Consider the following 14493-nt stretch of genomic DNA (forward strand, 5'->3'; position numbering starts at 1 on the left):
GGGTAAAATTGTCATAAGTGTACCGGTTTGTGGTTTTTCATAGTCAAAAAATTAGCTTTTTGTGAATTTGTCATATGTGTATTAGTTTTGGGTTTTTCGAGTATTAACCCAAAATATCAACCACTAGTTTATTCGATCTATTTATAAGCATAATTTTTTTACTTGATCCTTTCAAATTAATGATTACTATTTTGCAAACCATGTCATGTTATAAGGGACACGACAAATTAGGAGAAAATAAAACACATTCTACTATTAACATAAAATGGGATAAGAGTATTACTAATGTCATAACTTTTATATGATGTTTATTTAAGTGCCATAACTTTTTTTCCGACCGCTTAAGTGTCACAATTTCTAAAAAGTATTCACTTGAGTGCCATAACTTTTTGAAAATGTTCCCCCAAGTGCAAAAAAATTGATTTGGCATGGCACCCTTAGTGAATATTTTCAAAAAGTTATAATATCTAGGTGATTGATCAAAAAGTTACATAGTACTAAAGTGTTCAAGAGAAAAAGAGTCATAACACTCAAATGAAAGTCATACATAAGTTAATGCACTCATATGATTGAAAAAAAGAGAATCCCGATACTCAAGTAAGCACTGTACGAAAGTTATAACACTTGTGGTGTACGTTTCTTAAGAAAAGAGTATAATCGAATAATTACATATCTATATTACACTAATTTATTTCTTGGCTTTTTTTTTTAATCCCATTTGACACAGGGGTGCTCGAACTAGAAACCGCCTAGACCAAACTGGACCAATCAGTTTGGCCCAATTCTAGAGAGTGTCGGTCTAATTCCCGGTTTCTAAAAATGAAATCGAAGTCCAAACAGTTTGGTTCTCGATTCTAAGAGGGAATTGGACGGACTAAATATACTTTTTTATTTTGTTACTTCTTCAAAACAAAAGTAAAATATGAACTAAACATTATCTCAATCTAGTTTCAAGTAGTGAGTGAGAAAAAAATAGTGGAAAAAACTAAGTGATTGGTTCTATCGGATCGAAACTGATTTTGGATCCTAGGATCAACCGGTCCGATCTTGATTTCAATTTTTGGGAATCGGGAACTGATCATCTCTCATTTGATTATAGGCACTAACTCGTTGCACTAACTCATGTACTACCTGTTCAAAAAAAAAAAAAAACTCATGTACTAATTTTGCTAGAGGTAGTAACCGTTGTACTTATATATCCCCACATTCACGTACGACACCTCGTACTAATTCCTCTCACACATAGATAATATAGAAAAATTTTAAAAACGACAACGACAGGAAAATGCGACGTCATTCGTTCGGCATTTCCGATATCGCGGAGCCACCGAGGGCCGCACGAGCGAAGTCAAACCTTTGACTTTTCTACGATAAATTCCAGAGCTCGCGATCGCGACGCCACCCCGTGGGTCTCTCTTCGTCATCGTCATCGTCTTCTTGTTCGCAATGCCTCGTCGCCGCCGGCCGCCGCCCTTCCTCCTCCTCCTCCTCCTCGGCCTCGCGGCGTTCGCCGTCGCGCGCGTCGCCTCGCACCAGGAGTCCGGCGAGTGGCGGTGCGAGTCCGACTCGGCGGAGATCCGGCTCCAGGCCGAGTTCAGGCCCGGGGTCGTCGCCGTCGACGGCCACCCCGGCGACTGGGACGCCGTCGACGGGTCCGAGTTCGCGCTCCTCCCGGCTCTCGACCCCGACGCCGATAAGGAGTTCAATGGCGGGAAGATGACCGTTAAGGTGCGCTTTCTGGATATGAATTTGGAAAGTCTTCATCGTATCTTCAAAACATTAAGAGCGTTTGATGCTGCGCAAAGTAATCAGGTGCGGCGAAATTGGAATTGTTGCAGGCTCTCCACGACGGCAAAGACGTGTTCTTCTTGTTGCAAGTGGATGGCGATTATGTGTACTCTCCAGGGTAAGCTCAAGTGCTGGAGCTTGCATTTAGAAATGGAACCGAAATCGACGAACTTGGATGGATTAAACTTGACATGCTCGACTGAATTAGCGGCTTCTGCGTAAAATGGTTAAGCATTCACTTTGATTGTTACATAGGCTCTGTGATGGTTTTGAGGGAGTGAAGTGTGCGGCTGGCGTAATCCTTAGTTTGACTGTCATGCTTAAACTTATAGTTTGCTCCATTCTTGTCGTTGCCGGTAGAGTTCTACGTATGTAGAGTTTGATCTAGATGAGTCATGTCGAGTTGAACTCACATTAGTCCTACTCGGTAAGTTGTATTATGCACATGATTCATTTCTGAACTGGATTACGTCTTTAGCCCCCCTTCTTAATCATTTAAGGGTGATGAAAGACGGCAAAAATGATGTCTCTTCCTTTTGTCTTTTCCTTTCTCTATGCAGCAACAGTAACAAATGCCCCTCAGTTGCTCTCATGTTCCAGATCGGTGAAAGTGCTACCTATCATGATGTAATCTCTCGAATTTCTGTCGCTTTGTTCTTTTGTGTGTTTGCTTTTTTTGGCAGTCCACAGCATGTCAATGGAAGTTTTCGTTTCCTTCTAGTCTCAGAATAATATTTGTTATTGATAGATGGGCGGGTGTAAGGAAGGAAAAGACACTTGCACCAGCAAGACATGTAAAGGCCATGAAGTTGACATGATGCACTTTTCAATTGGAAATGCCATACCGGGAAGACTCTATGGTGGAAATCCTATTGATAATGCTGAAGGAAATGGTGGCGACAGGTGACACATCTCTTAGACCTTCCAGGAATTAGACTGAAGTTTGGTTTTAGGATACTTTCAAGTTCATGTAACTTGCTTGCTAAATTCCATATCTAACATTTAAGTTCCTGCAAACAGGTTTGGCCATTTGGTTGATCTTTATGCTTGGACCCCACACTGCAGATATCTGGATGGAACTGGGCCTTCAGGTATTTTCATGGTTGAAGAGATTCTTAATTCTTTTCCTTAGATATACAGTATCTTTATCAATTTCTTATGCTGAGGAGAGGTATCACTAACCATAAATGGGAAAAATGAGGATAAAGTGCCAAAGAAGGTGATGGCAAAGCATATGTCACACAGAAGTCATAAAGTGCATTCAAAATCAATTGTCACATTTTTCCAATATTCCCATCATAGTTGCTACATTGACAGTGGACAGATTATCTGCAGATCTTGTGCTTATCCTCTTAACTGTATAATCAAAGATGGGTCTTCTTGTCTATCTAGTGCTTTCTCCAACTCTGCTTGATATCTGCATCTCTTCAAGTCAATTTCCATGTACCAAGGTCACAGGTCCTGATTTTGTACTTGAACTATGCCTGACTTGTACCTTCATATACCCTCTCTCATGATAAGATTTTTCCCTTATTAAGTTCCAGCTCTGTTGCTCTTTTAATTGCTGATTAGCTTTACCCAAGTCTATGTACCGGATTTATTATCTAAATTGCATAATAAATGACAGTTGTTACAAATCATATAAACTTGTGCACCATGCAATGCAAGGATATTGCCATCTATGACATTTCAATGCAATACTTTCTGTTCTAGATGGCAAGGAAACATATAGACCTTTGATTACTCCTAGTTGGAAAAAACGTGTGATTTATCCCAGTCAGTGAACAGATTCGAGAAATCTAGCTGGCTCATTGAAAAGGCAATTGATCATCTTAAGAAAACTACAGAATATAGTTTGTATGTTGAAGTAATGGAAAATCCTCACTTAATGCTCGTCATAAATAAATAGGTGCCTTGCTCTTGCAGGGAATCAGCCGCATGGCTATTTATTATATTTTTCTGATAAGCTGCTTATGATATAAATTGTCAAAATATAATTGATGATAAGGATGATGAATATCCCATGTCTGCCATGTGCTTGCCTGAAATGAAAGAGAATTTAGTTCTTCGAATTAGGCATGGGATGGCCTGATAGAAACTCTGTTTTCTTGACCCGTTGAACCTTGGTTCAACTGAGACAATTTTTCGGCTGGGTCCATTCAATAGTTTGTCTTGATAGTGTCTGATGCTGTTTTATAGAGTGAGATGTCAAATAGGGCTTGAAATCCTCCTTGTTTCATGGCTATTGCATACTTCTGAATTCCGCCCCTTCCTCCATGCAACCCTACCACCAGATAAGAGAGTGAGAGAGAGTTTAAACCCTGGATGGAGAGATGGAGCACTAATGTTTTAAATGTCTGTCTGTCCACTTCAGGAAATGATTCCAGTGCGCAGAACAACTGGAGAGGTGCATGGTGGCACAGCAGCTTGTCTTTACAGTCTGGTACTTTATGCTTGCAATCCCATGAATATATAAGGTTACTTCGACATTTACCTATGCCTGTGCCTGACGTGCTTAATCCTGTGAGTTTGTCTGGTTTCTGCCTATTCATGTGTTTGGAATGCAAACGTGACTGTACATTTAGACAATAGGTTGCCCATGTCATAGCTCCTACTAAATGACTTCGTAATAATCCCACTTATATAACAAGCAAGGTATATAGGCATTTGAAGTTTCATGCTGCGGTCCTCTGTGACTTAGCTTCTGTTTTAATTAGCCAGCATGGAATGCTGGCTAATTAAAACCTTTTAGCTTTTGTTCTTGGTGCTCTAGCAAGTGACCAATCCATAGTTAGTTTCATTGGTCCTGTTCCAAGCTGGCTAATTAAAACCTTTAGCTTTTGTTCTTGGTGCTCTAGCAAGTGACCAATCCATAGTTTCATTGGTCCTGTTCTGTATAATTGGAGCGGAGAACCCAACTGACTCCCAGTAGGTAAAGGTATTTTCAGGTGCCTGTAAGTCTTTGGCATAACTAGATTTCTCTATAACTCTACGGTAACATTTCAACATCTCACTAGCTTTTCACCTAGATGATAAAACTCTCAACTGTGCTTGTTTGATTTACCATTCAGTGAATGATTCTCACTCAATTTATTTACGATAATAAATGAGATACACATATGTTAGGTTTTGTCCAAGAAGACAGTCCATATGGATCAGATGGTGGAAAGGGCACATATTACTTTGAATTTTCAAGGCCTTTGAGAACAATGGATCGCCTTCAACAGGTATGGTAGCTTTCTTTAGTTTTGCCATACAGTCAGAGGATATAGGCCATGGTGCCATGTTCTACAAAAACGTGTTAAATCAGAAAGTCAGTCTTTCTTATATCTACTGTGTTAAAGCAGATGAGCGGGATTAGATTATGTTAAAGTAGATGAGGGAAATTGGGTTGTCAGAGCAGGTCATCATCATTGTCATAGTGAATTTGATAGCATTTTTTCTACTGCACGTTCCTTCTAATAAGCTGCTTAAGAAAACAAGACTTGGAATGAGCAGAACATAGTTTGCCTGTTTATGAAGTCAGTGCAATTGGCCGTGATGAATTTTGGTCAGGAATTGAATCAACTCACTTTACCTTTCTCGTGTCTTTTTGTCTTTGCATTGTTAGCTGTTGTATTTGGATGAACTGTGACTGAGATACTTTGGTCTGGCTAGAGAAGGAAGATAGTCATCTCCAATGCGTTATGGTCTTCAATATCAGTCTCAGTCTGTGCATGGGTACATAACAAATGGACGGAACTGTTTTTGGATTTGTTTTCCAGCAGTGTGTTTAGGCCAAATTTTAGATAGAAGGCAATCTTTTGGTGTCCTGCTGTCTTGGTTGTATTGCACATTTATTGATTTGAAAGTTCCTCTCATGCAAATTATGAGAATCATGCAGCGAAAATAATTTTGAATGATTCTTGAAATGTGATGTCTGCAGGATGTTCAGTTCACAATTGGCGAATCGAGCAAAGTATCAGCGGCATTCTGGTATCCTGTCGACGGGACTCCATGGCACGGATCGGGGCACTTCACAATTAATTGTGACTGGGTTTCCTTGGATATTACTTCAGCAGGGTCACTGCTCACCAAGTCAACATCGACAAGTTCCTGGGACGTGGCAAGCATGTTCTCCTTGCTGTTCTCTGTGATCGCTTTGTGCCTGTCGATTTTTGCCATCTACCGCCTTTCGAGACCTAGAAGTTTCCAGTTTTCTCCCGTGGAAGTATCTATGGAATAATCATCTGGGTAGTGTTGGCAATATCGTTTGCAAGTCAAGGTGGTCAATCCTTCCACAGAATCGAACAGCTTTGCTTCCATACCGAATTTTTGTGTCGACGTTTGATCTTCAGGTAGTATATTCAATGTTCACAATACAGACTGCGTCATGTATATGGTCATCTTGTTGATATGAAAGCATAATATCATTTGGCTTGGTTGAGACTGTAGTTTTCGATTTATACTCTTTATATTTACAAAAAATGGTTATCTTCTTCTTCTTTTTTATTCGTTCTACTTTAACTCTCTTCTTTTTTCTCAAACTTTTGCCCCATCTCTTTGTAGAGTCTAAAAAGAGTCTAAAAGTCGAACCCACACTTATTAAACATTGCCACTCCACTTAATTCCGTGTGCCTGGTGGTAAGACAAAGATTACATTTGATTGACTGGGAAAGTGTGAAACAAGAAATAGAGAGAATCATGCAATTTAATCGGGGAACTGATTACGAGAAATTAAATCCTGTACAATGCAGCTTAAGAAGAAAACAACAGTCATTTACATTTTACATCATGGACGGACCTCCAAATCTTCACGTGTAAGAAAGTCGTGGGGATTCTTCAGTGAAGTCTAGAAATCATCGCAATCGCCGTTACAGACGCTTACTTCAAAGAAACTAAGAAAGTCGTCTGCATCATATTTAGAATCCACAGGATCAGAGTTCTTGGAGATGGTCTCCACTCCCGAACTTCCATTGCAGGCGGCATCGTATCCACAACCTCAAGATCGGAGTGCATGGAGATGGAGTCCACTCCCATATATTATACGCTGCAGATGAGTCCTCCGGCGAAGTCAAACAACCGCGATGGCGTTGATCGAGTCTTCTTGTACAAATGGTACTAGCAAAATCTCAAAGAGCCGGACACTTCACGATCATCAAGGACACAACGTCCTCCGCCGCGGCGCGAGAACCCCCATACCGTCTCGACCCAGTCCACCCGCCAGCTCAGACCCATCGATGACCATGGAGATAGTCGGAGATGATCTCTTCGTCCGAGGATTGCCAAATGTGCAGGGCTTTGCCGGAGGGGGAGAAGACAACGACGGCCCTTGCTCTTCTTCGAGTACGTCACAAGCCGCGCAGCCGGGCCGGTGATCTTGGCGGTCTCTGTTCGCCAGCGCTTGACCATTAACTACGGAGTTTGCAAACATCTTTCGCAGGTTTCTTGGTTTTCTTGGAGAGAGAGAGGGGGAGTGGAAGAGGTTTGGAGAAAGTTCGGAGTTGCAGACGGGAGGGAAAGTAGCGGAACGGGCATATCTTATTTATACGCGCCGAGGCATTGGAATATAATTATTATTTTTTCGACCTTTTACTTAACTTACGTAGAACGTCAAATTGAGCCTTCGAATTTCATTATTTGTGCTGATTGAATGCTCCTCCTTTATCATTTGCTCCATTGATTTGTCCAATCGGTTCCTTTTATCTATGACACCCGATGCGACAACTATTAAAATAAGATTAGTTAAACAGATCACTATATTATAAAATTCAATTTTACATCAGATAAAAGGAAATAAAAAGAAGGAAAAAAATGCAGTGAAAGCTCTTCATTATAGGATTTTTTTTTTTTTCCTTTTACACTCTATACAAAAATTTAAAAATATAAATATATTTAAATAAAATGGATGACGAGCTATATTGTAATTCATTAAGGTTGATATTTAGGGTAATGAAAATAAAAATTTTGAAAATAAATGATACTATAAATATAAAATAATACCCGGTTCAAATATTTGCCCAAATTAATAAGAGATGACAATGCATAATACTATGCCTTTTTCTCTTCTCATGATTCAGTGTACTACACTAGAAATCATCTAGCGAAGTATATGTAGGCAAAACCCACCTAGATTTTCTTAATATCATGAACAAGTCAATTGATATTAAAAAAAGTGTAAAAAATAGCAAATATTACAAAAAAAATTAAATCATTTATATAACTTCTGTTACAGTCCCACAAATAAATTGATACCGATTAATCATACATAGTTTATGTGCTATATTTTCCTCCAACCATAGTTAGTGGCAATTAAAATAAATTTCCCCCAATTGCTCTTCTAATTGGTGGGTTATAAGCTGTGGACATCATCAACACGTGAGATTAAATGCAACTGACGTTAATAACACTCCAAGAAACATTATAAGCCATTTCTTTTTAGCAAAACATTTATCAAAGATAATTGCATTCACATGATTCATTAGCGTTTAACTTTTTCAACATGTTCGATTTGGTATAGACATCAATTTGGTTCTTACGCAAGCACTATTGTAATCACAAGGACTATAGTCGGACCAATTATAAAATCTGAATTCTATGTTTTGAACCCAATCGGAATTTGGCGCATAGATTAATAATATATTAGAAGCCCAAGAACAAGGACTTTTACAGTGCGTTGGATACCTCACTAGCTGTAGTTATCGACCAAGCACAAGAACAACTCAATCAATTGGCCCAAGTCACGACGCATCCATTATAATTACCTATAAATGAGAGGATTTGCGTTTCCCTCCCGTCAGAGGTGGATAAGAGAGAGATTTGGAGAAAAGTATTAAAAAAGTCATAAACCTATTGCATTAGTACCAATTCAGTCATAAATTTTTCAATTGAACCAATTCAGTACTAAACATTTTAATAAATGTACCAATTCAGTCCATCCGGTCAATTTTAGCGTGTCGGTGCTAATGTGGACATCGGCCGGAGGCGGACCTGGCAATTTTTATAATTTTTTTTTATGATATTTTCGAATTTTTTTATTGATTTTTATTAATTTTTTTTCTTTTTCCTTTTATTTTATGCGTTCTTCCTTACGATGGTGCGAGCGAGGCCAAGCGAGGGCCGCAACCCTCACCGGCGTCTGGCAAGGGCCGCGAGGCCCTCACCTCCGCCCTAGCGATAGCCGCCTTGGCCTCGCCCAAATCCGGGCAAAGCCTCCTCGCCGACAGCCCTAAGAGAGGCCAGGCACCACCAGGAAGAATGCAGAAAATAAAAGGAAAAATAAAAAAATTAATAAAAATTCGAAAAAATAATAAAAAAATCATAAAAATTGCCACGTCACATGCCTACTAAAAATGGTCAGATAGATCGAATTTGTACAAATATTAAAAGGTTTAGGACTAAATTGGTACCGATACAATAGATTTAAGACTTTTTTGGTACTTTTCCCGAGAGATTTGCTTGTAAATTGGAAGAAAATTTTAAATGCTCTCGATGTTTATGAGCCTAGCAAATCTCGACCATTGAATATTGGACCCTACGTGAAAGCATGTGATCCCAAAAAATTAGATCCACTGGACTCGCGTGCACCCAATAGCAAACATAGCTTTTTCCGAGAATACTTCCATGATTCTAGTAAACAGACCCCCTGAAATGAGTTGCTATGCTTCGGGACGTAGAACTTCCAAGAAATATGGCACTTGCAAGAGAGCTTACTACAAATTAATTCAAATAAATACTCTGAGACAACCTGTATGATTGGCCATTTTGACGGATGCCTTCATATCAAAGCGCTTTCCGCTAACAGAGCGGGCGACGATGACTGTCTAGGCAGATACTTCCCGGAGCTGAGTCAACATCGGCGAATGTATCGGGCCATGCATACAGCAAACAAATGGCAGCGACGACTAAGAGCTCTTGTGAACTGCGAATTGTGCAAAGATTGTCTAATTGTGTACGTCAAACCGACGCATGCCCACAGTAATGCTCCCGGCACAGGAGTCACGAGGCACCCACCTTTTCGCACAAATTACGGAGCTCGTCATCCATTGTTATGTCATCTCTTTCCAGCATTTCACGAATCTCCGGAGCCGTTCTGCCAGCTGCTATGTAAGTTTTCAGCAACACCTTGGAGGCAATCACCTTGACACCCATTTCATTCTTCAAAAGCTCGTAGAAATTGTTGGCGGAGTCAATGTCTTTAGTTTCCTCGAAGTGCTTCAGGAATGCATCCATGATAACTGCATCTGGACGCCACTCTTCACCTTCTGTTCTAGCAATGACTGCAGCCAAGTGCTCTATAGCCAAATCTACCTCCCCTTTTTTCAAGAAGTAGAGCATGAATACCTCCCGGCCCTTGAAGAATGGTCTATTGCTCCTCTGAATGGCCTCATCGAATAGACTTGAAGCCTCTTCTAGCATGTCATGCTCTAGGCATGCACTTACTGCAGCTTTCGCTAACCTTTCATCGTAACTGCTGCAACCAGACTTCCACTCCTTGAAACATTTTAGTAAACCCTCTACATCCTTTAGTCTATGAAGAGCCTGAAGCATAACAAGATAGCTGAAGTTGGTCGGCGTATTAAAAGCCACCTTTAAGGACTCCCAAACCCGATTCACCTCCTTCAGATTAGAAGTGCCTGCATACAGGCTGATCAGGAAGTGGTATGCCTCACGGTTTTGGGGTTTCATAACAGTTTCCAGAGTCCTTAGAGCAGACTCAGCTTTCTCAAATAGTCCGGCCTTGACATAGATAGCAGCTAGGTTGCTATACACGACCCAATCGTCACACTGACTTGAATCATTTAACATCTCTTGCCAGACCATTTCTACTCCCTCAATATTATCTAAACTCGCGTAGCTCTGCATCCATAATACATAGGCAAAACTGTCCAAGGAAATTTTTCTCTCCTTCATTTTTTCTACAAGTGAAGGGACCATCTCAGGCTTGCCCAATTTCAAGTACAATGTCATAAGATTGCTGAAAGCCAACCTCGTGGAAGAGAAGTTTAGTTCATCCATTTTCTTGAAAAGGGCCAATGCCTTGTCTTCATTAGCTTCCTTACAGTAGCAGTTTAAAAGAGTTCCATAAGTGATTATATTTTTGGCTGATTCTGGGAGGCCATTAAAGTATTTCTCAGCTGCATCTAACCCTTTGACCTTTGAAATCAGGTCCAAGTTCAGCGCATAGTCTGCATATGCGAAATTGATATTTCTTTTTTCCATCCATTGCATTACCTGCAATTGAGGTAGAAAGACATTGATGGGTGCATAATTACATCAACATACTCAATTAAGTGCACCAATGCACATAAAAAGAATTGATGAAGATTGATCCTCATGAAATCAACCGGGAATCAAATCAAAGGTGCGCATCATGGTTAAATTTTTTTAAAGGAAACAGAAGCATTCATGAAACATGGAGGAAATATGTAGCCCCGATTTACCTGGAAGCCAAAAGAATGAAAGTTCAGTGGTAAGTTGACACGACTGTCACAAAGAAATTTATTTCCCATATCTGTGTAGTGTCACAAGGGAAAAATCAAAGGTACCGGACTCTGACAAATAGGACATAGGAGTTTGTATTTCAACATAAATTTTCTCATGGACTTTAAATTCCCCCTTACGACAACAAAATTTCCCTCTCTCTTATGGTTTGTCATTAGATTTTCATCCTTCTAGGTCAAGGTGCCTGTCATCAGACTGATTGAAAGGGAAAATGAAAAGAAAATCAAAAGGGCACACATCAAACTTTAAAGATTAAAAAGATGCTCTCTTACGATCTTTTACATCTTAGTTCCCTTCTGTCAAGCATGTCATTAGGTGTAATCTGTGAACCTCGATGGCCAAAAGAGGAACACGTAATCTATAAATTGTCAGATCTCATACCCCCACAAAGGAAACAAAAACTTCAAATAAACCAGCAGACGATCTTCTTTGTTGAGAATGAACCTATGTAACTACCACCCCAGACGAACGAGCATAGGGCCTGGAAGCTAGAATGAATGCAATCAACTCCTGAAATGCAAGGAACCCGATGAAAGCCACTGAGTGGAACGTGCCTACAGCAATCGCTCAGCTAAAAGCATTTTCTGCACTGTTGATTCGGTCGTAACTACTCATGCACAACAAACTCCGATTTAATGAGAAAATCCCTAATCAATGTCATATCTTCTCTCTCAAACTCATCATTCGTTTTTTCCTTCCGTCTCCCTCAGCCTCTCTCTTTGTCTGTCATTTTCGAAAAACTTCGCCAAGAAGCCAGGAATCCTATCAACCCATGATCAACAGCTGATCAAGGGGAAAAACATGAACACTGACAGAACTACCGAACAAAAATTGAACATCGGGCATTGCTCCCTGCATCTATCTACATCAGAAGGTTTCACTTCCACCAACATCAAAAGTACTATAGCATTCCAACAAATCAGCATCACCACTACTGCTCGGGCGTCGATGGAGGGACGCAATAGCGAGAGGTATTTATATATAATGGGGCCAGAATCGGACGAACCTCGAGGGCGTGCTCGTAGCGGCGGTACTTGCGCAGCTCCTTGGCGCACCTCACCAGGTCGATTTTGCTCACCTTGCGCCCCTCCATGAAGTACTCGTTCAACGTCTTCGACACGCTCCCTCCGAAACCGGCCAGAGGCGACAGCCTCCGGTAAATCCGCACCGGCCTCGCACCCGACGGCGGCGGCGGCGGCGGCGGCGGCGGCGTCGGGGCCTCGGCCACCGCGGACAGCCGCCGCAGGTGCGTCAATCTGGAGGCTATACGGCGGCTAGGTTTCATTTTTCTTCGCCGATCGACGCCCTCCGACGGTGGTTTGTGGCGGGGAGCTGTGGTTTAGTGAGGGTTTATTGAAACCGCGACATTTCGAGGCAAAGCTGAGCTAAGCCTAAAAAACGCACCGTTTCATCTGGAGCAGCCCGGCACGTCGTTTAGTGAAGTCTGCTTACGATCCGTTTTATCGTTTTGAAACCCAAAAATTGGTAAAATGGCACAAATGATATCCGAACAGCAATATGATTAATAGATTTTTAATTTATTGAAAATAGTTCCCGAACTTGTAATATTATTCCTGTTTTTAGTACGTGTTTAATTAATCTCTAGACTATATGAAATTATTCGATATTGTCTTTTTATTAATTCAAGTTCAAAATGATATTTGAATACTTGTTTTACCAAAACATGTAGTAAACTAAGGCTTCATTTATTTTGTGGAAATTTTTTTAAAAAAATCTAAAAAATAATTATTTGTATCACTTAAAACAATTAGTTAATAGAAAATGTTTTCATATTGATGATAATTTATATTAAAATATTTTCGTGAATAATGAAATATTCTTCTTTCATTCAATTTTCTAAGCAATATAAGTAATTATATTTGATAAAATATTTTACAAATTATTCATTTTTTATAAAAAATTTCTTCATTTTCTGAAAATTAGTTTACAAAAAAAAAAAAATTTAGTCAACCGAAAACCTATACTTAAATTCATAAAAATGATTACCTCTTTAAAAAATTTAACACAATTTTTTAAAATAGACTAAATATCAGGAGTTTAAACTTAAAACTCTACGCTTAGGCATGGAAATCCAACATGTGTAGACCTAGGTCTCTAGTGCTTGGGCCCAAGTCCACTGAGGCTGCATTGATAACCTTGACGCCTGTGCTTGAGTTCCTGATACCAACACCTAAGTTCATTGAGGTCAAGCTCGAGACCTAAGCACTTGTAGTAGGTCATTGAGGTAGGCCTCGAAGCCCCAATGCCTGTGTCCAACGCCCCAACATATGGGCCTAGGTCTAGGGGTGGGATCTCGATACCCATGGTTAGATCCCCAACACTCGGGCATGAGTTTGAGTTTGCATAGATTGTCCTTAAGCCCCCAATGCTCATGCATGGGTCTTTGGTACTCAAGCATGGGTCCTCATTGCTCGATCTCAAGTGGTGTCCAAAGGCCGATGCTCAAGTCCATCAAGACTACGCTAAGGTCTATTGAGGCCAAGTTTATCACCCAATGCTCTCACCCTGGTCCATCAAGGTTGGGCTTGAGGCCCAAGTGCTCATGTCCGAATCCCAATGCTTGGATCTGGTCCATCAATGCCAAACTTGAAACTCTAGTGCCTATACTCGGTCCCATGTATAAGTTACTAACATTTAATTAATATATGTCTATTTATGAAAATCAAATCATTTTTTTCACACCAAATAACTGAGAATTATCTATTATTTACCTTTCACGCTTTAGCAAAACATCAAATGATAATGTTGTTTTCTTGAAAAGTGATTTCATAAAATATTTTTGAAAACGGGAATTAAAGAAACCTAAATGAAAATAATGAAAGAATAAAAAAAATGATAATAATGAAAATGTGCAGGTTTTTTTTTTTTTTTTTGGTCGAAAAATGTGCAGTTAGGGCCTGCATGGTTGGACTTTTTTTATTTCTGCTAAAAGGAATGTAAATTTTTCGTTTTTTTGTTCCAGGAAAAAAAAGGAACAAACGCGTTTGTGTGCGTTTCTGTTCCTTTTTTATTCTTTTGTTCCTGGAACAAAAAAGAAAAAAAAGAAAAAAGAAAAACTTGCTTTGTTTTAACACAAATCGAAACACTTTTTTTTTTCTTTTCTTTTTTTTTCTTATTTTCTTGTTCTTCTTTCTTTTGGGTGCCAGGCCTCGGCCATGGCCGGCGACCGCCGACGAGGGCCGGCGGCCTCGCCCGGCCACG

General features: G+C 40.0%; 2 protein-coding genes across 2 annotated transcripts; one reads left to right on the forward strand and one right to left on the reverse strand.

Annotated features, from left to right (window-relative positions):
- Positions 1–1281: 1281 nt before the first annotated feature.
- Positions 1282–6272, forward strand: LOC104456673. The gene is made up of 8 exons (XM_010071527.2): positions 1282–1728; positions 1839–1906; positions 2349–2415; positions 2537–2691; positions 2809–2879; positions 4163–4231; positions 4915–5015; positions 5714–6272. The coding sequence occupies exons 1-8, from the start codon at positions 1447–1449 to the stop codon at positions 6011–6013; spliced, it is 1113 nt and encodes a 370-aa protein (XP_010069829.2). The 5' UTR covers positions 1282–1446; the 3' UTR covers positions 6014–6272.
- Positions 6273–9316: 3044 nt separating this feature from the next.
- Positions 9317–12628, reverse strand: LOC104456674 (pentatricopeptide repeat-containing protein At1g02370, mitochondrial). The gene is made up of 2 exons (XM_010071528.3): positions 12278–12628; positions 9317–11001 (listed from the first exon to the last, which is right to left on the reverse strand). Exons 1-2 carry the CDS (start codon positions 12554–12556, stop codon positions 9766–9768), a joined length of 1515 nt encoding a protein of 504 aa, XP_010069830.2. The 5' UTR covers positions 12557–12628; the 3' UTR covers positions 9317–9765.
- Between the last annotated feature and the right edge of the window lie 1865 nt (positions 12629–14493).

Source organism: Eucalyptus grandis, chromosome 8 (genome assembly GCF_016545825.1).
Source record: "Eucalyptus grandis isolate ANBG69807.140 chromosome 8, ASM1654582v1, whole genome shotgun sequence".
Taxonomy (NCBI): Eukaryota; Viridiplantae; Streptophyta; class Magnoliopsida; order Myrtales; family Myrtaceae; genus Eucalyptus; species Eucalyptus grandis.

Coding starts and splice junctions, on each gene's coding strand:
- LOC104456673 (XM_010071527.2), top strand. CDS start 1,447: ATGCCTCGTCGCCGCCGGCCGCCGCCCTTCCTCCTCCTCCTCCTCCTC. Junction 1,729..1,838: donor GCGGGAAGATGACCGTTAAG/GTGCGCTTTCTG, acceptor GAATTGTTGCAG/GCTCTCCACGACGGCAAAGA. Junction 1,907..2,348: donor GATTATGTGTACTCTCCAGG/GTAAGCTCAAGT, acceptor TTCTCTATGCAG/CAACAGTAACAAATGCCCCT.
- LOC104456674 (XM_010071528.3), bottom strand. CDS start 12,556: ATGAAACCTAGCCGCCGTATAGCCTCCAGATTGACGCACCTGCGGCGG. Junction 11,002..12,277: donor GCTACGAGCACGCCCTCGAG/GTTCGTCCGATT, acceptor CCTCAATTGCAG/GTAATGCAATGGATGGAAAA.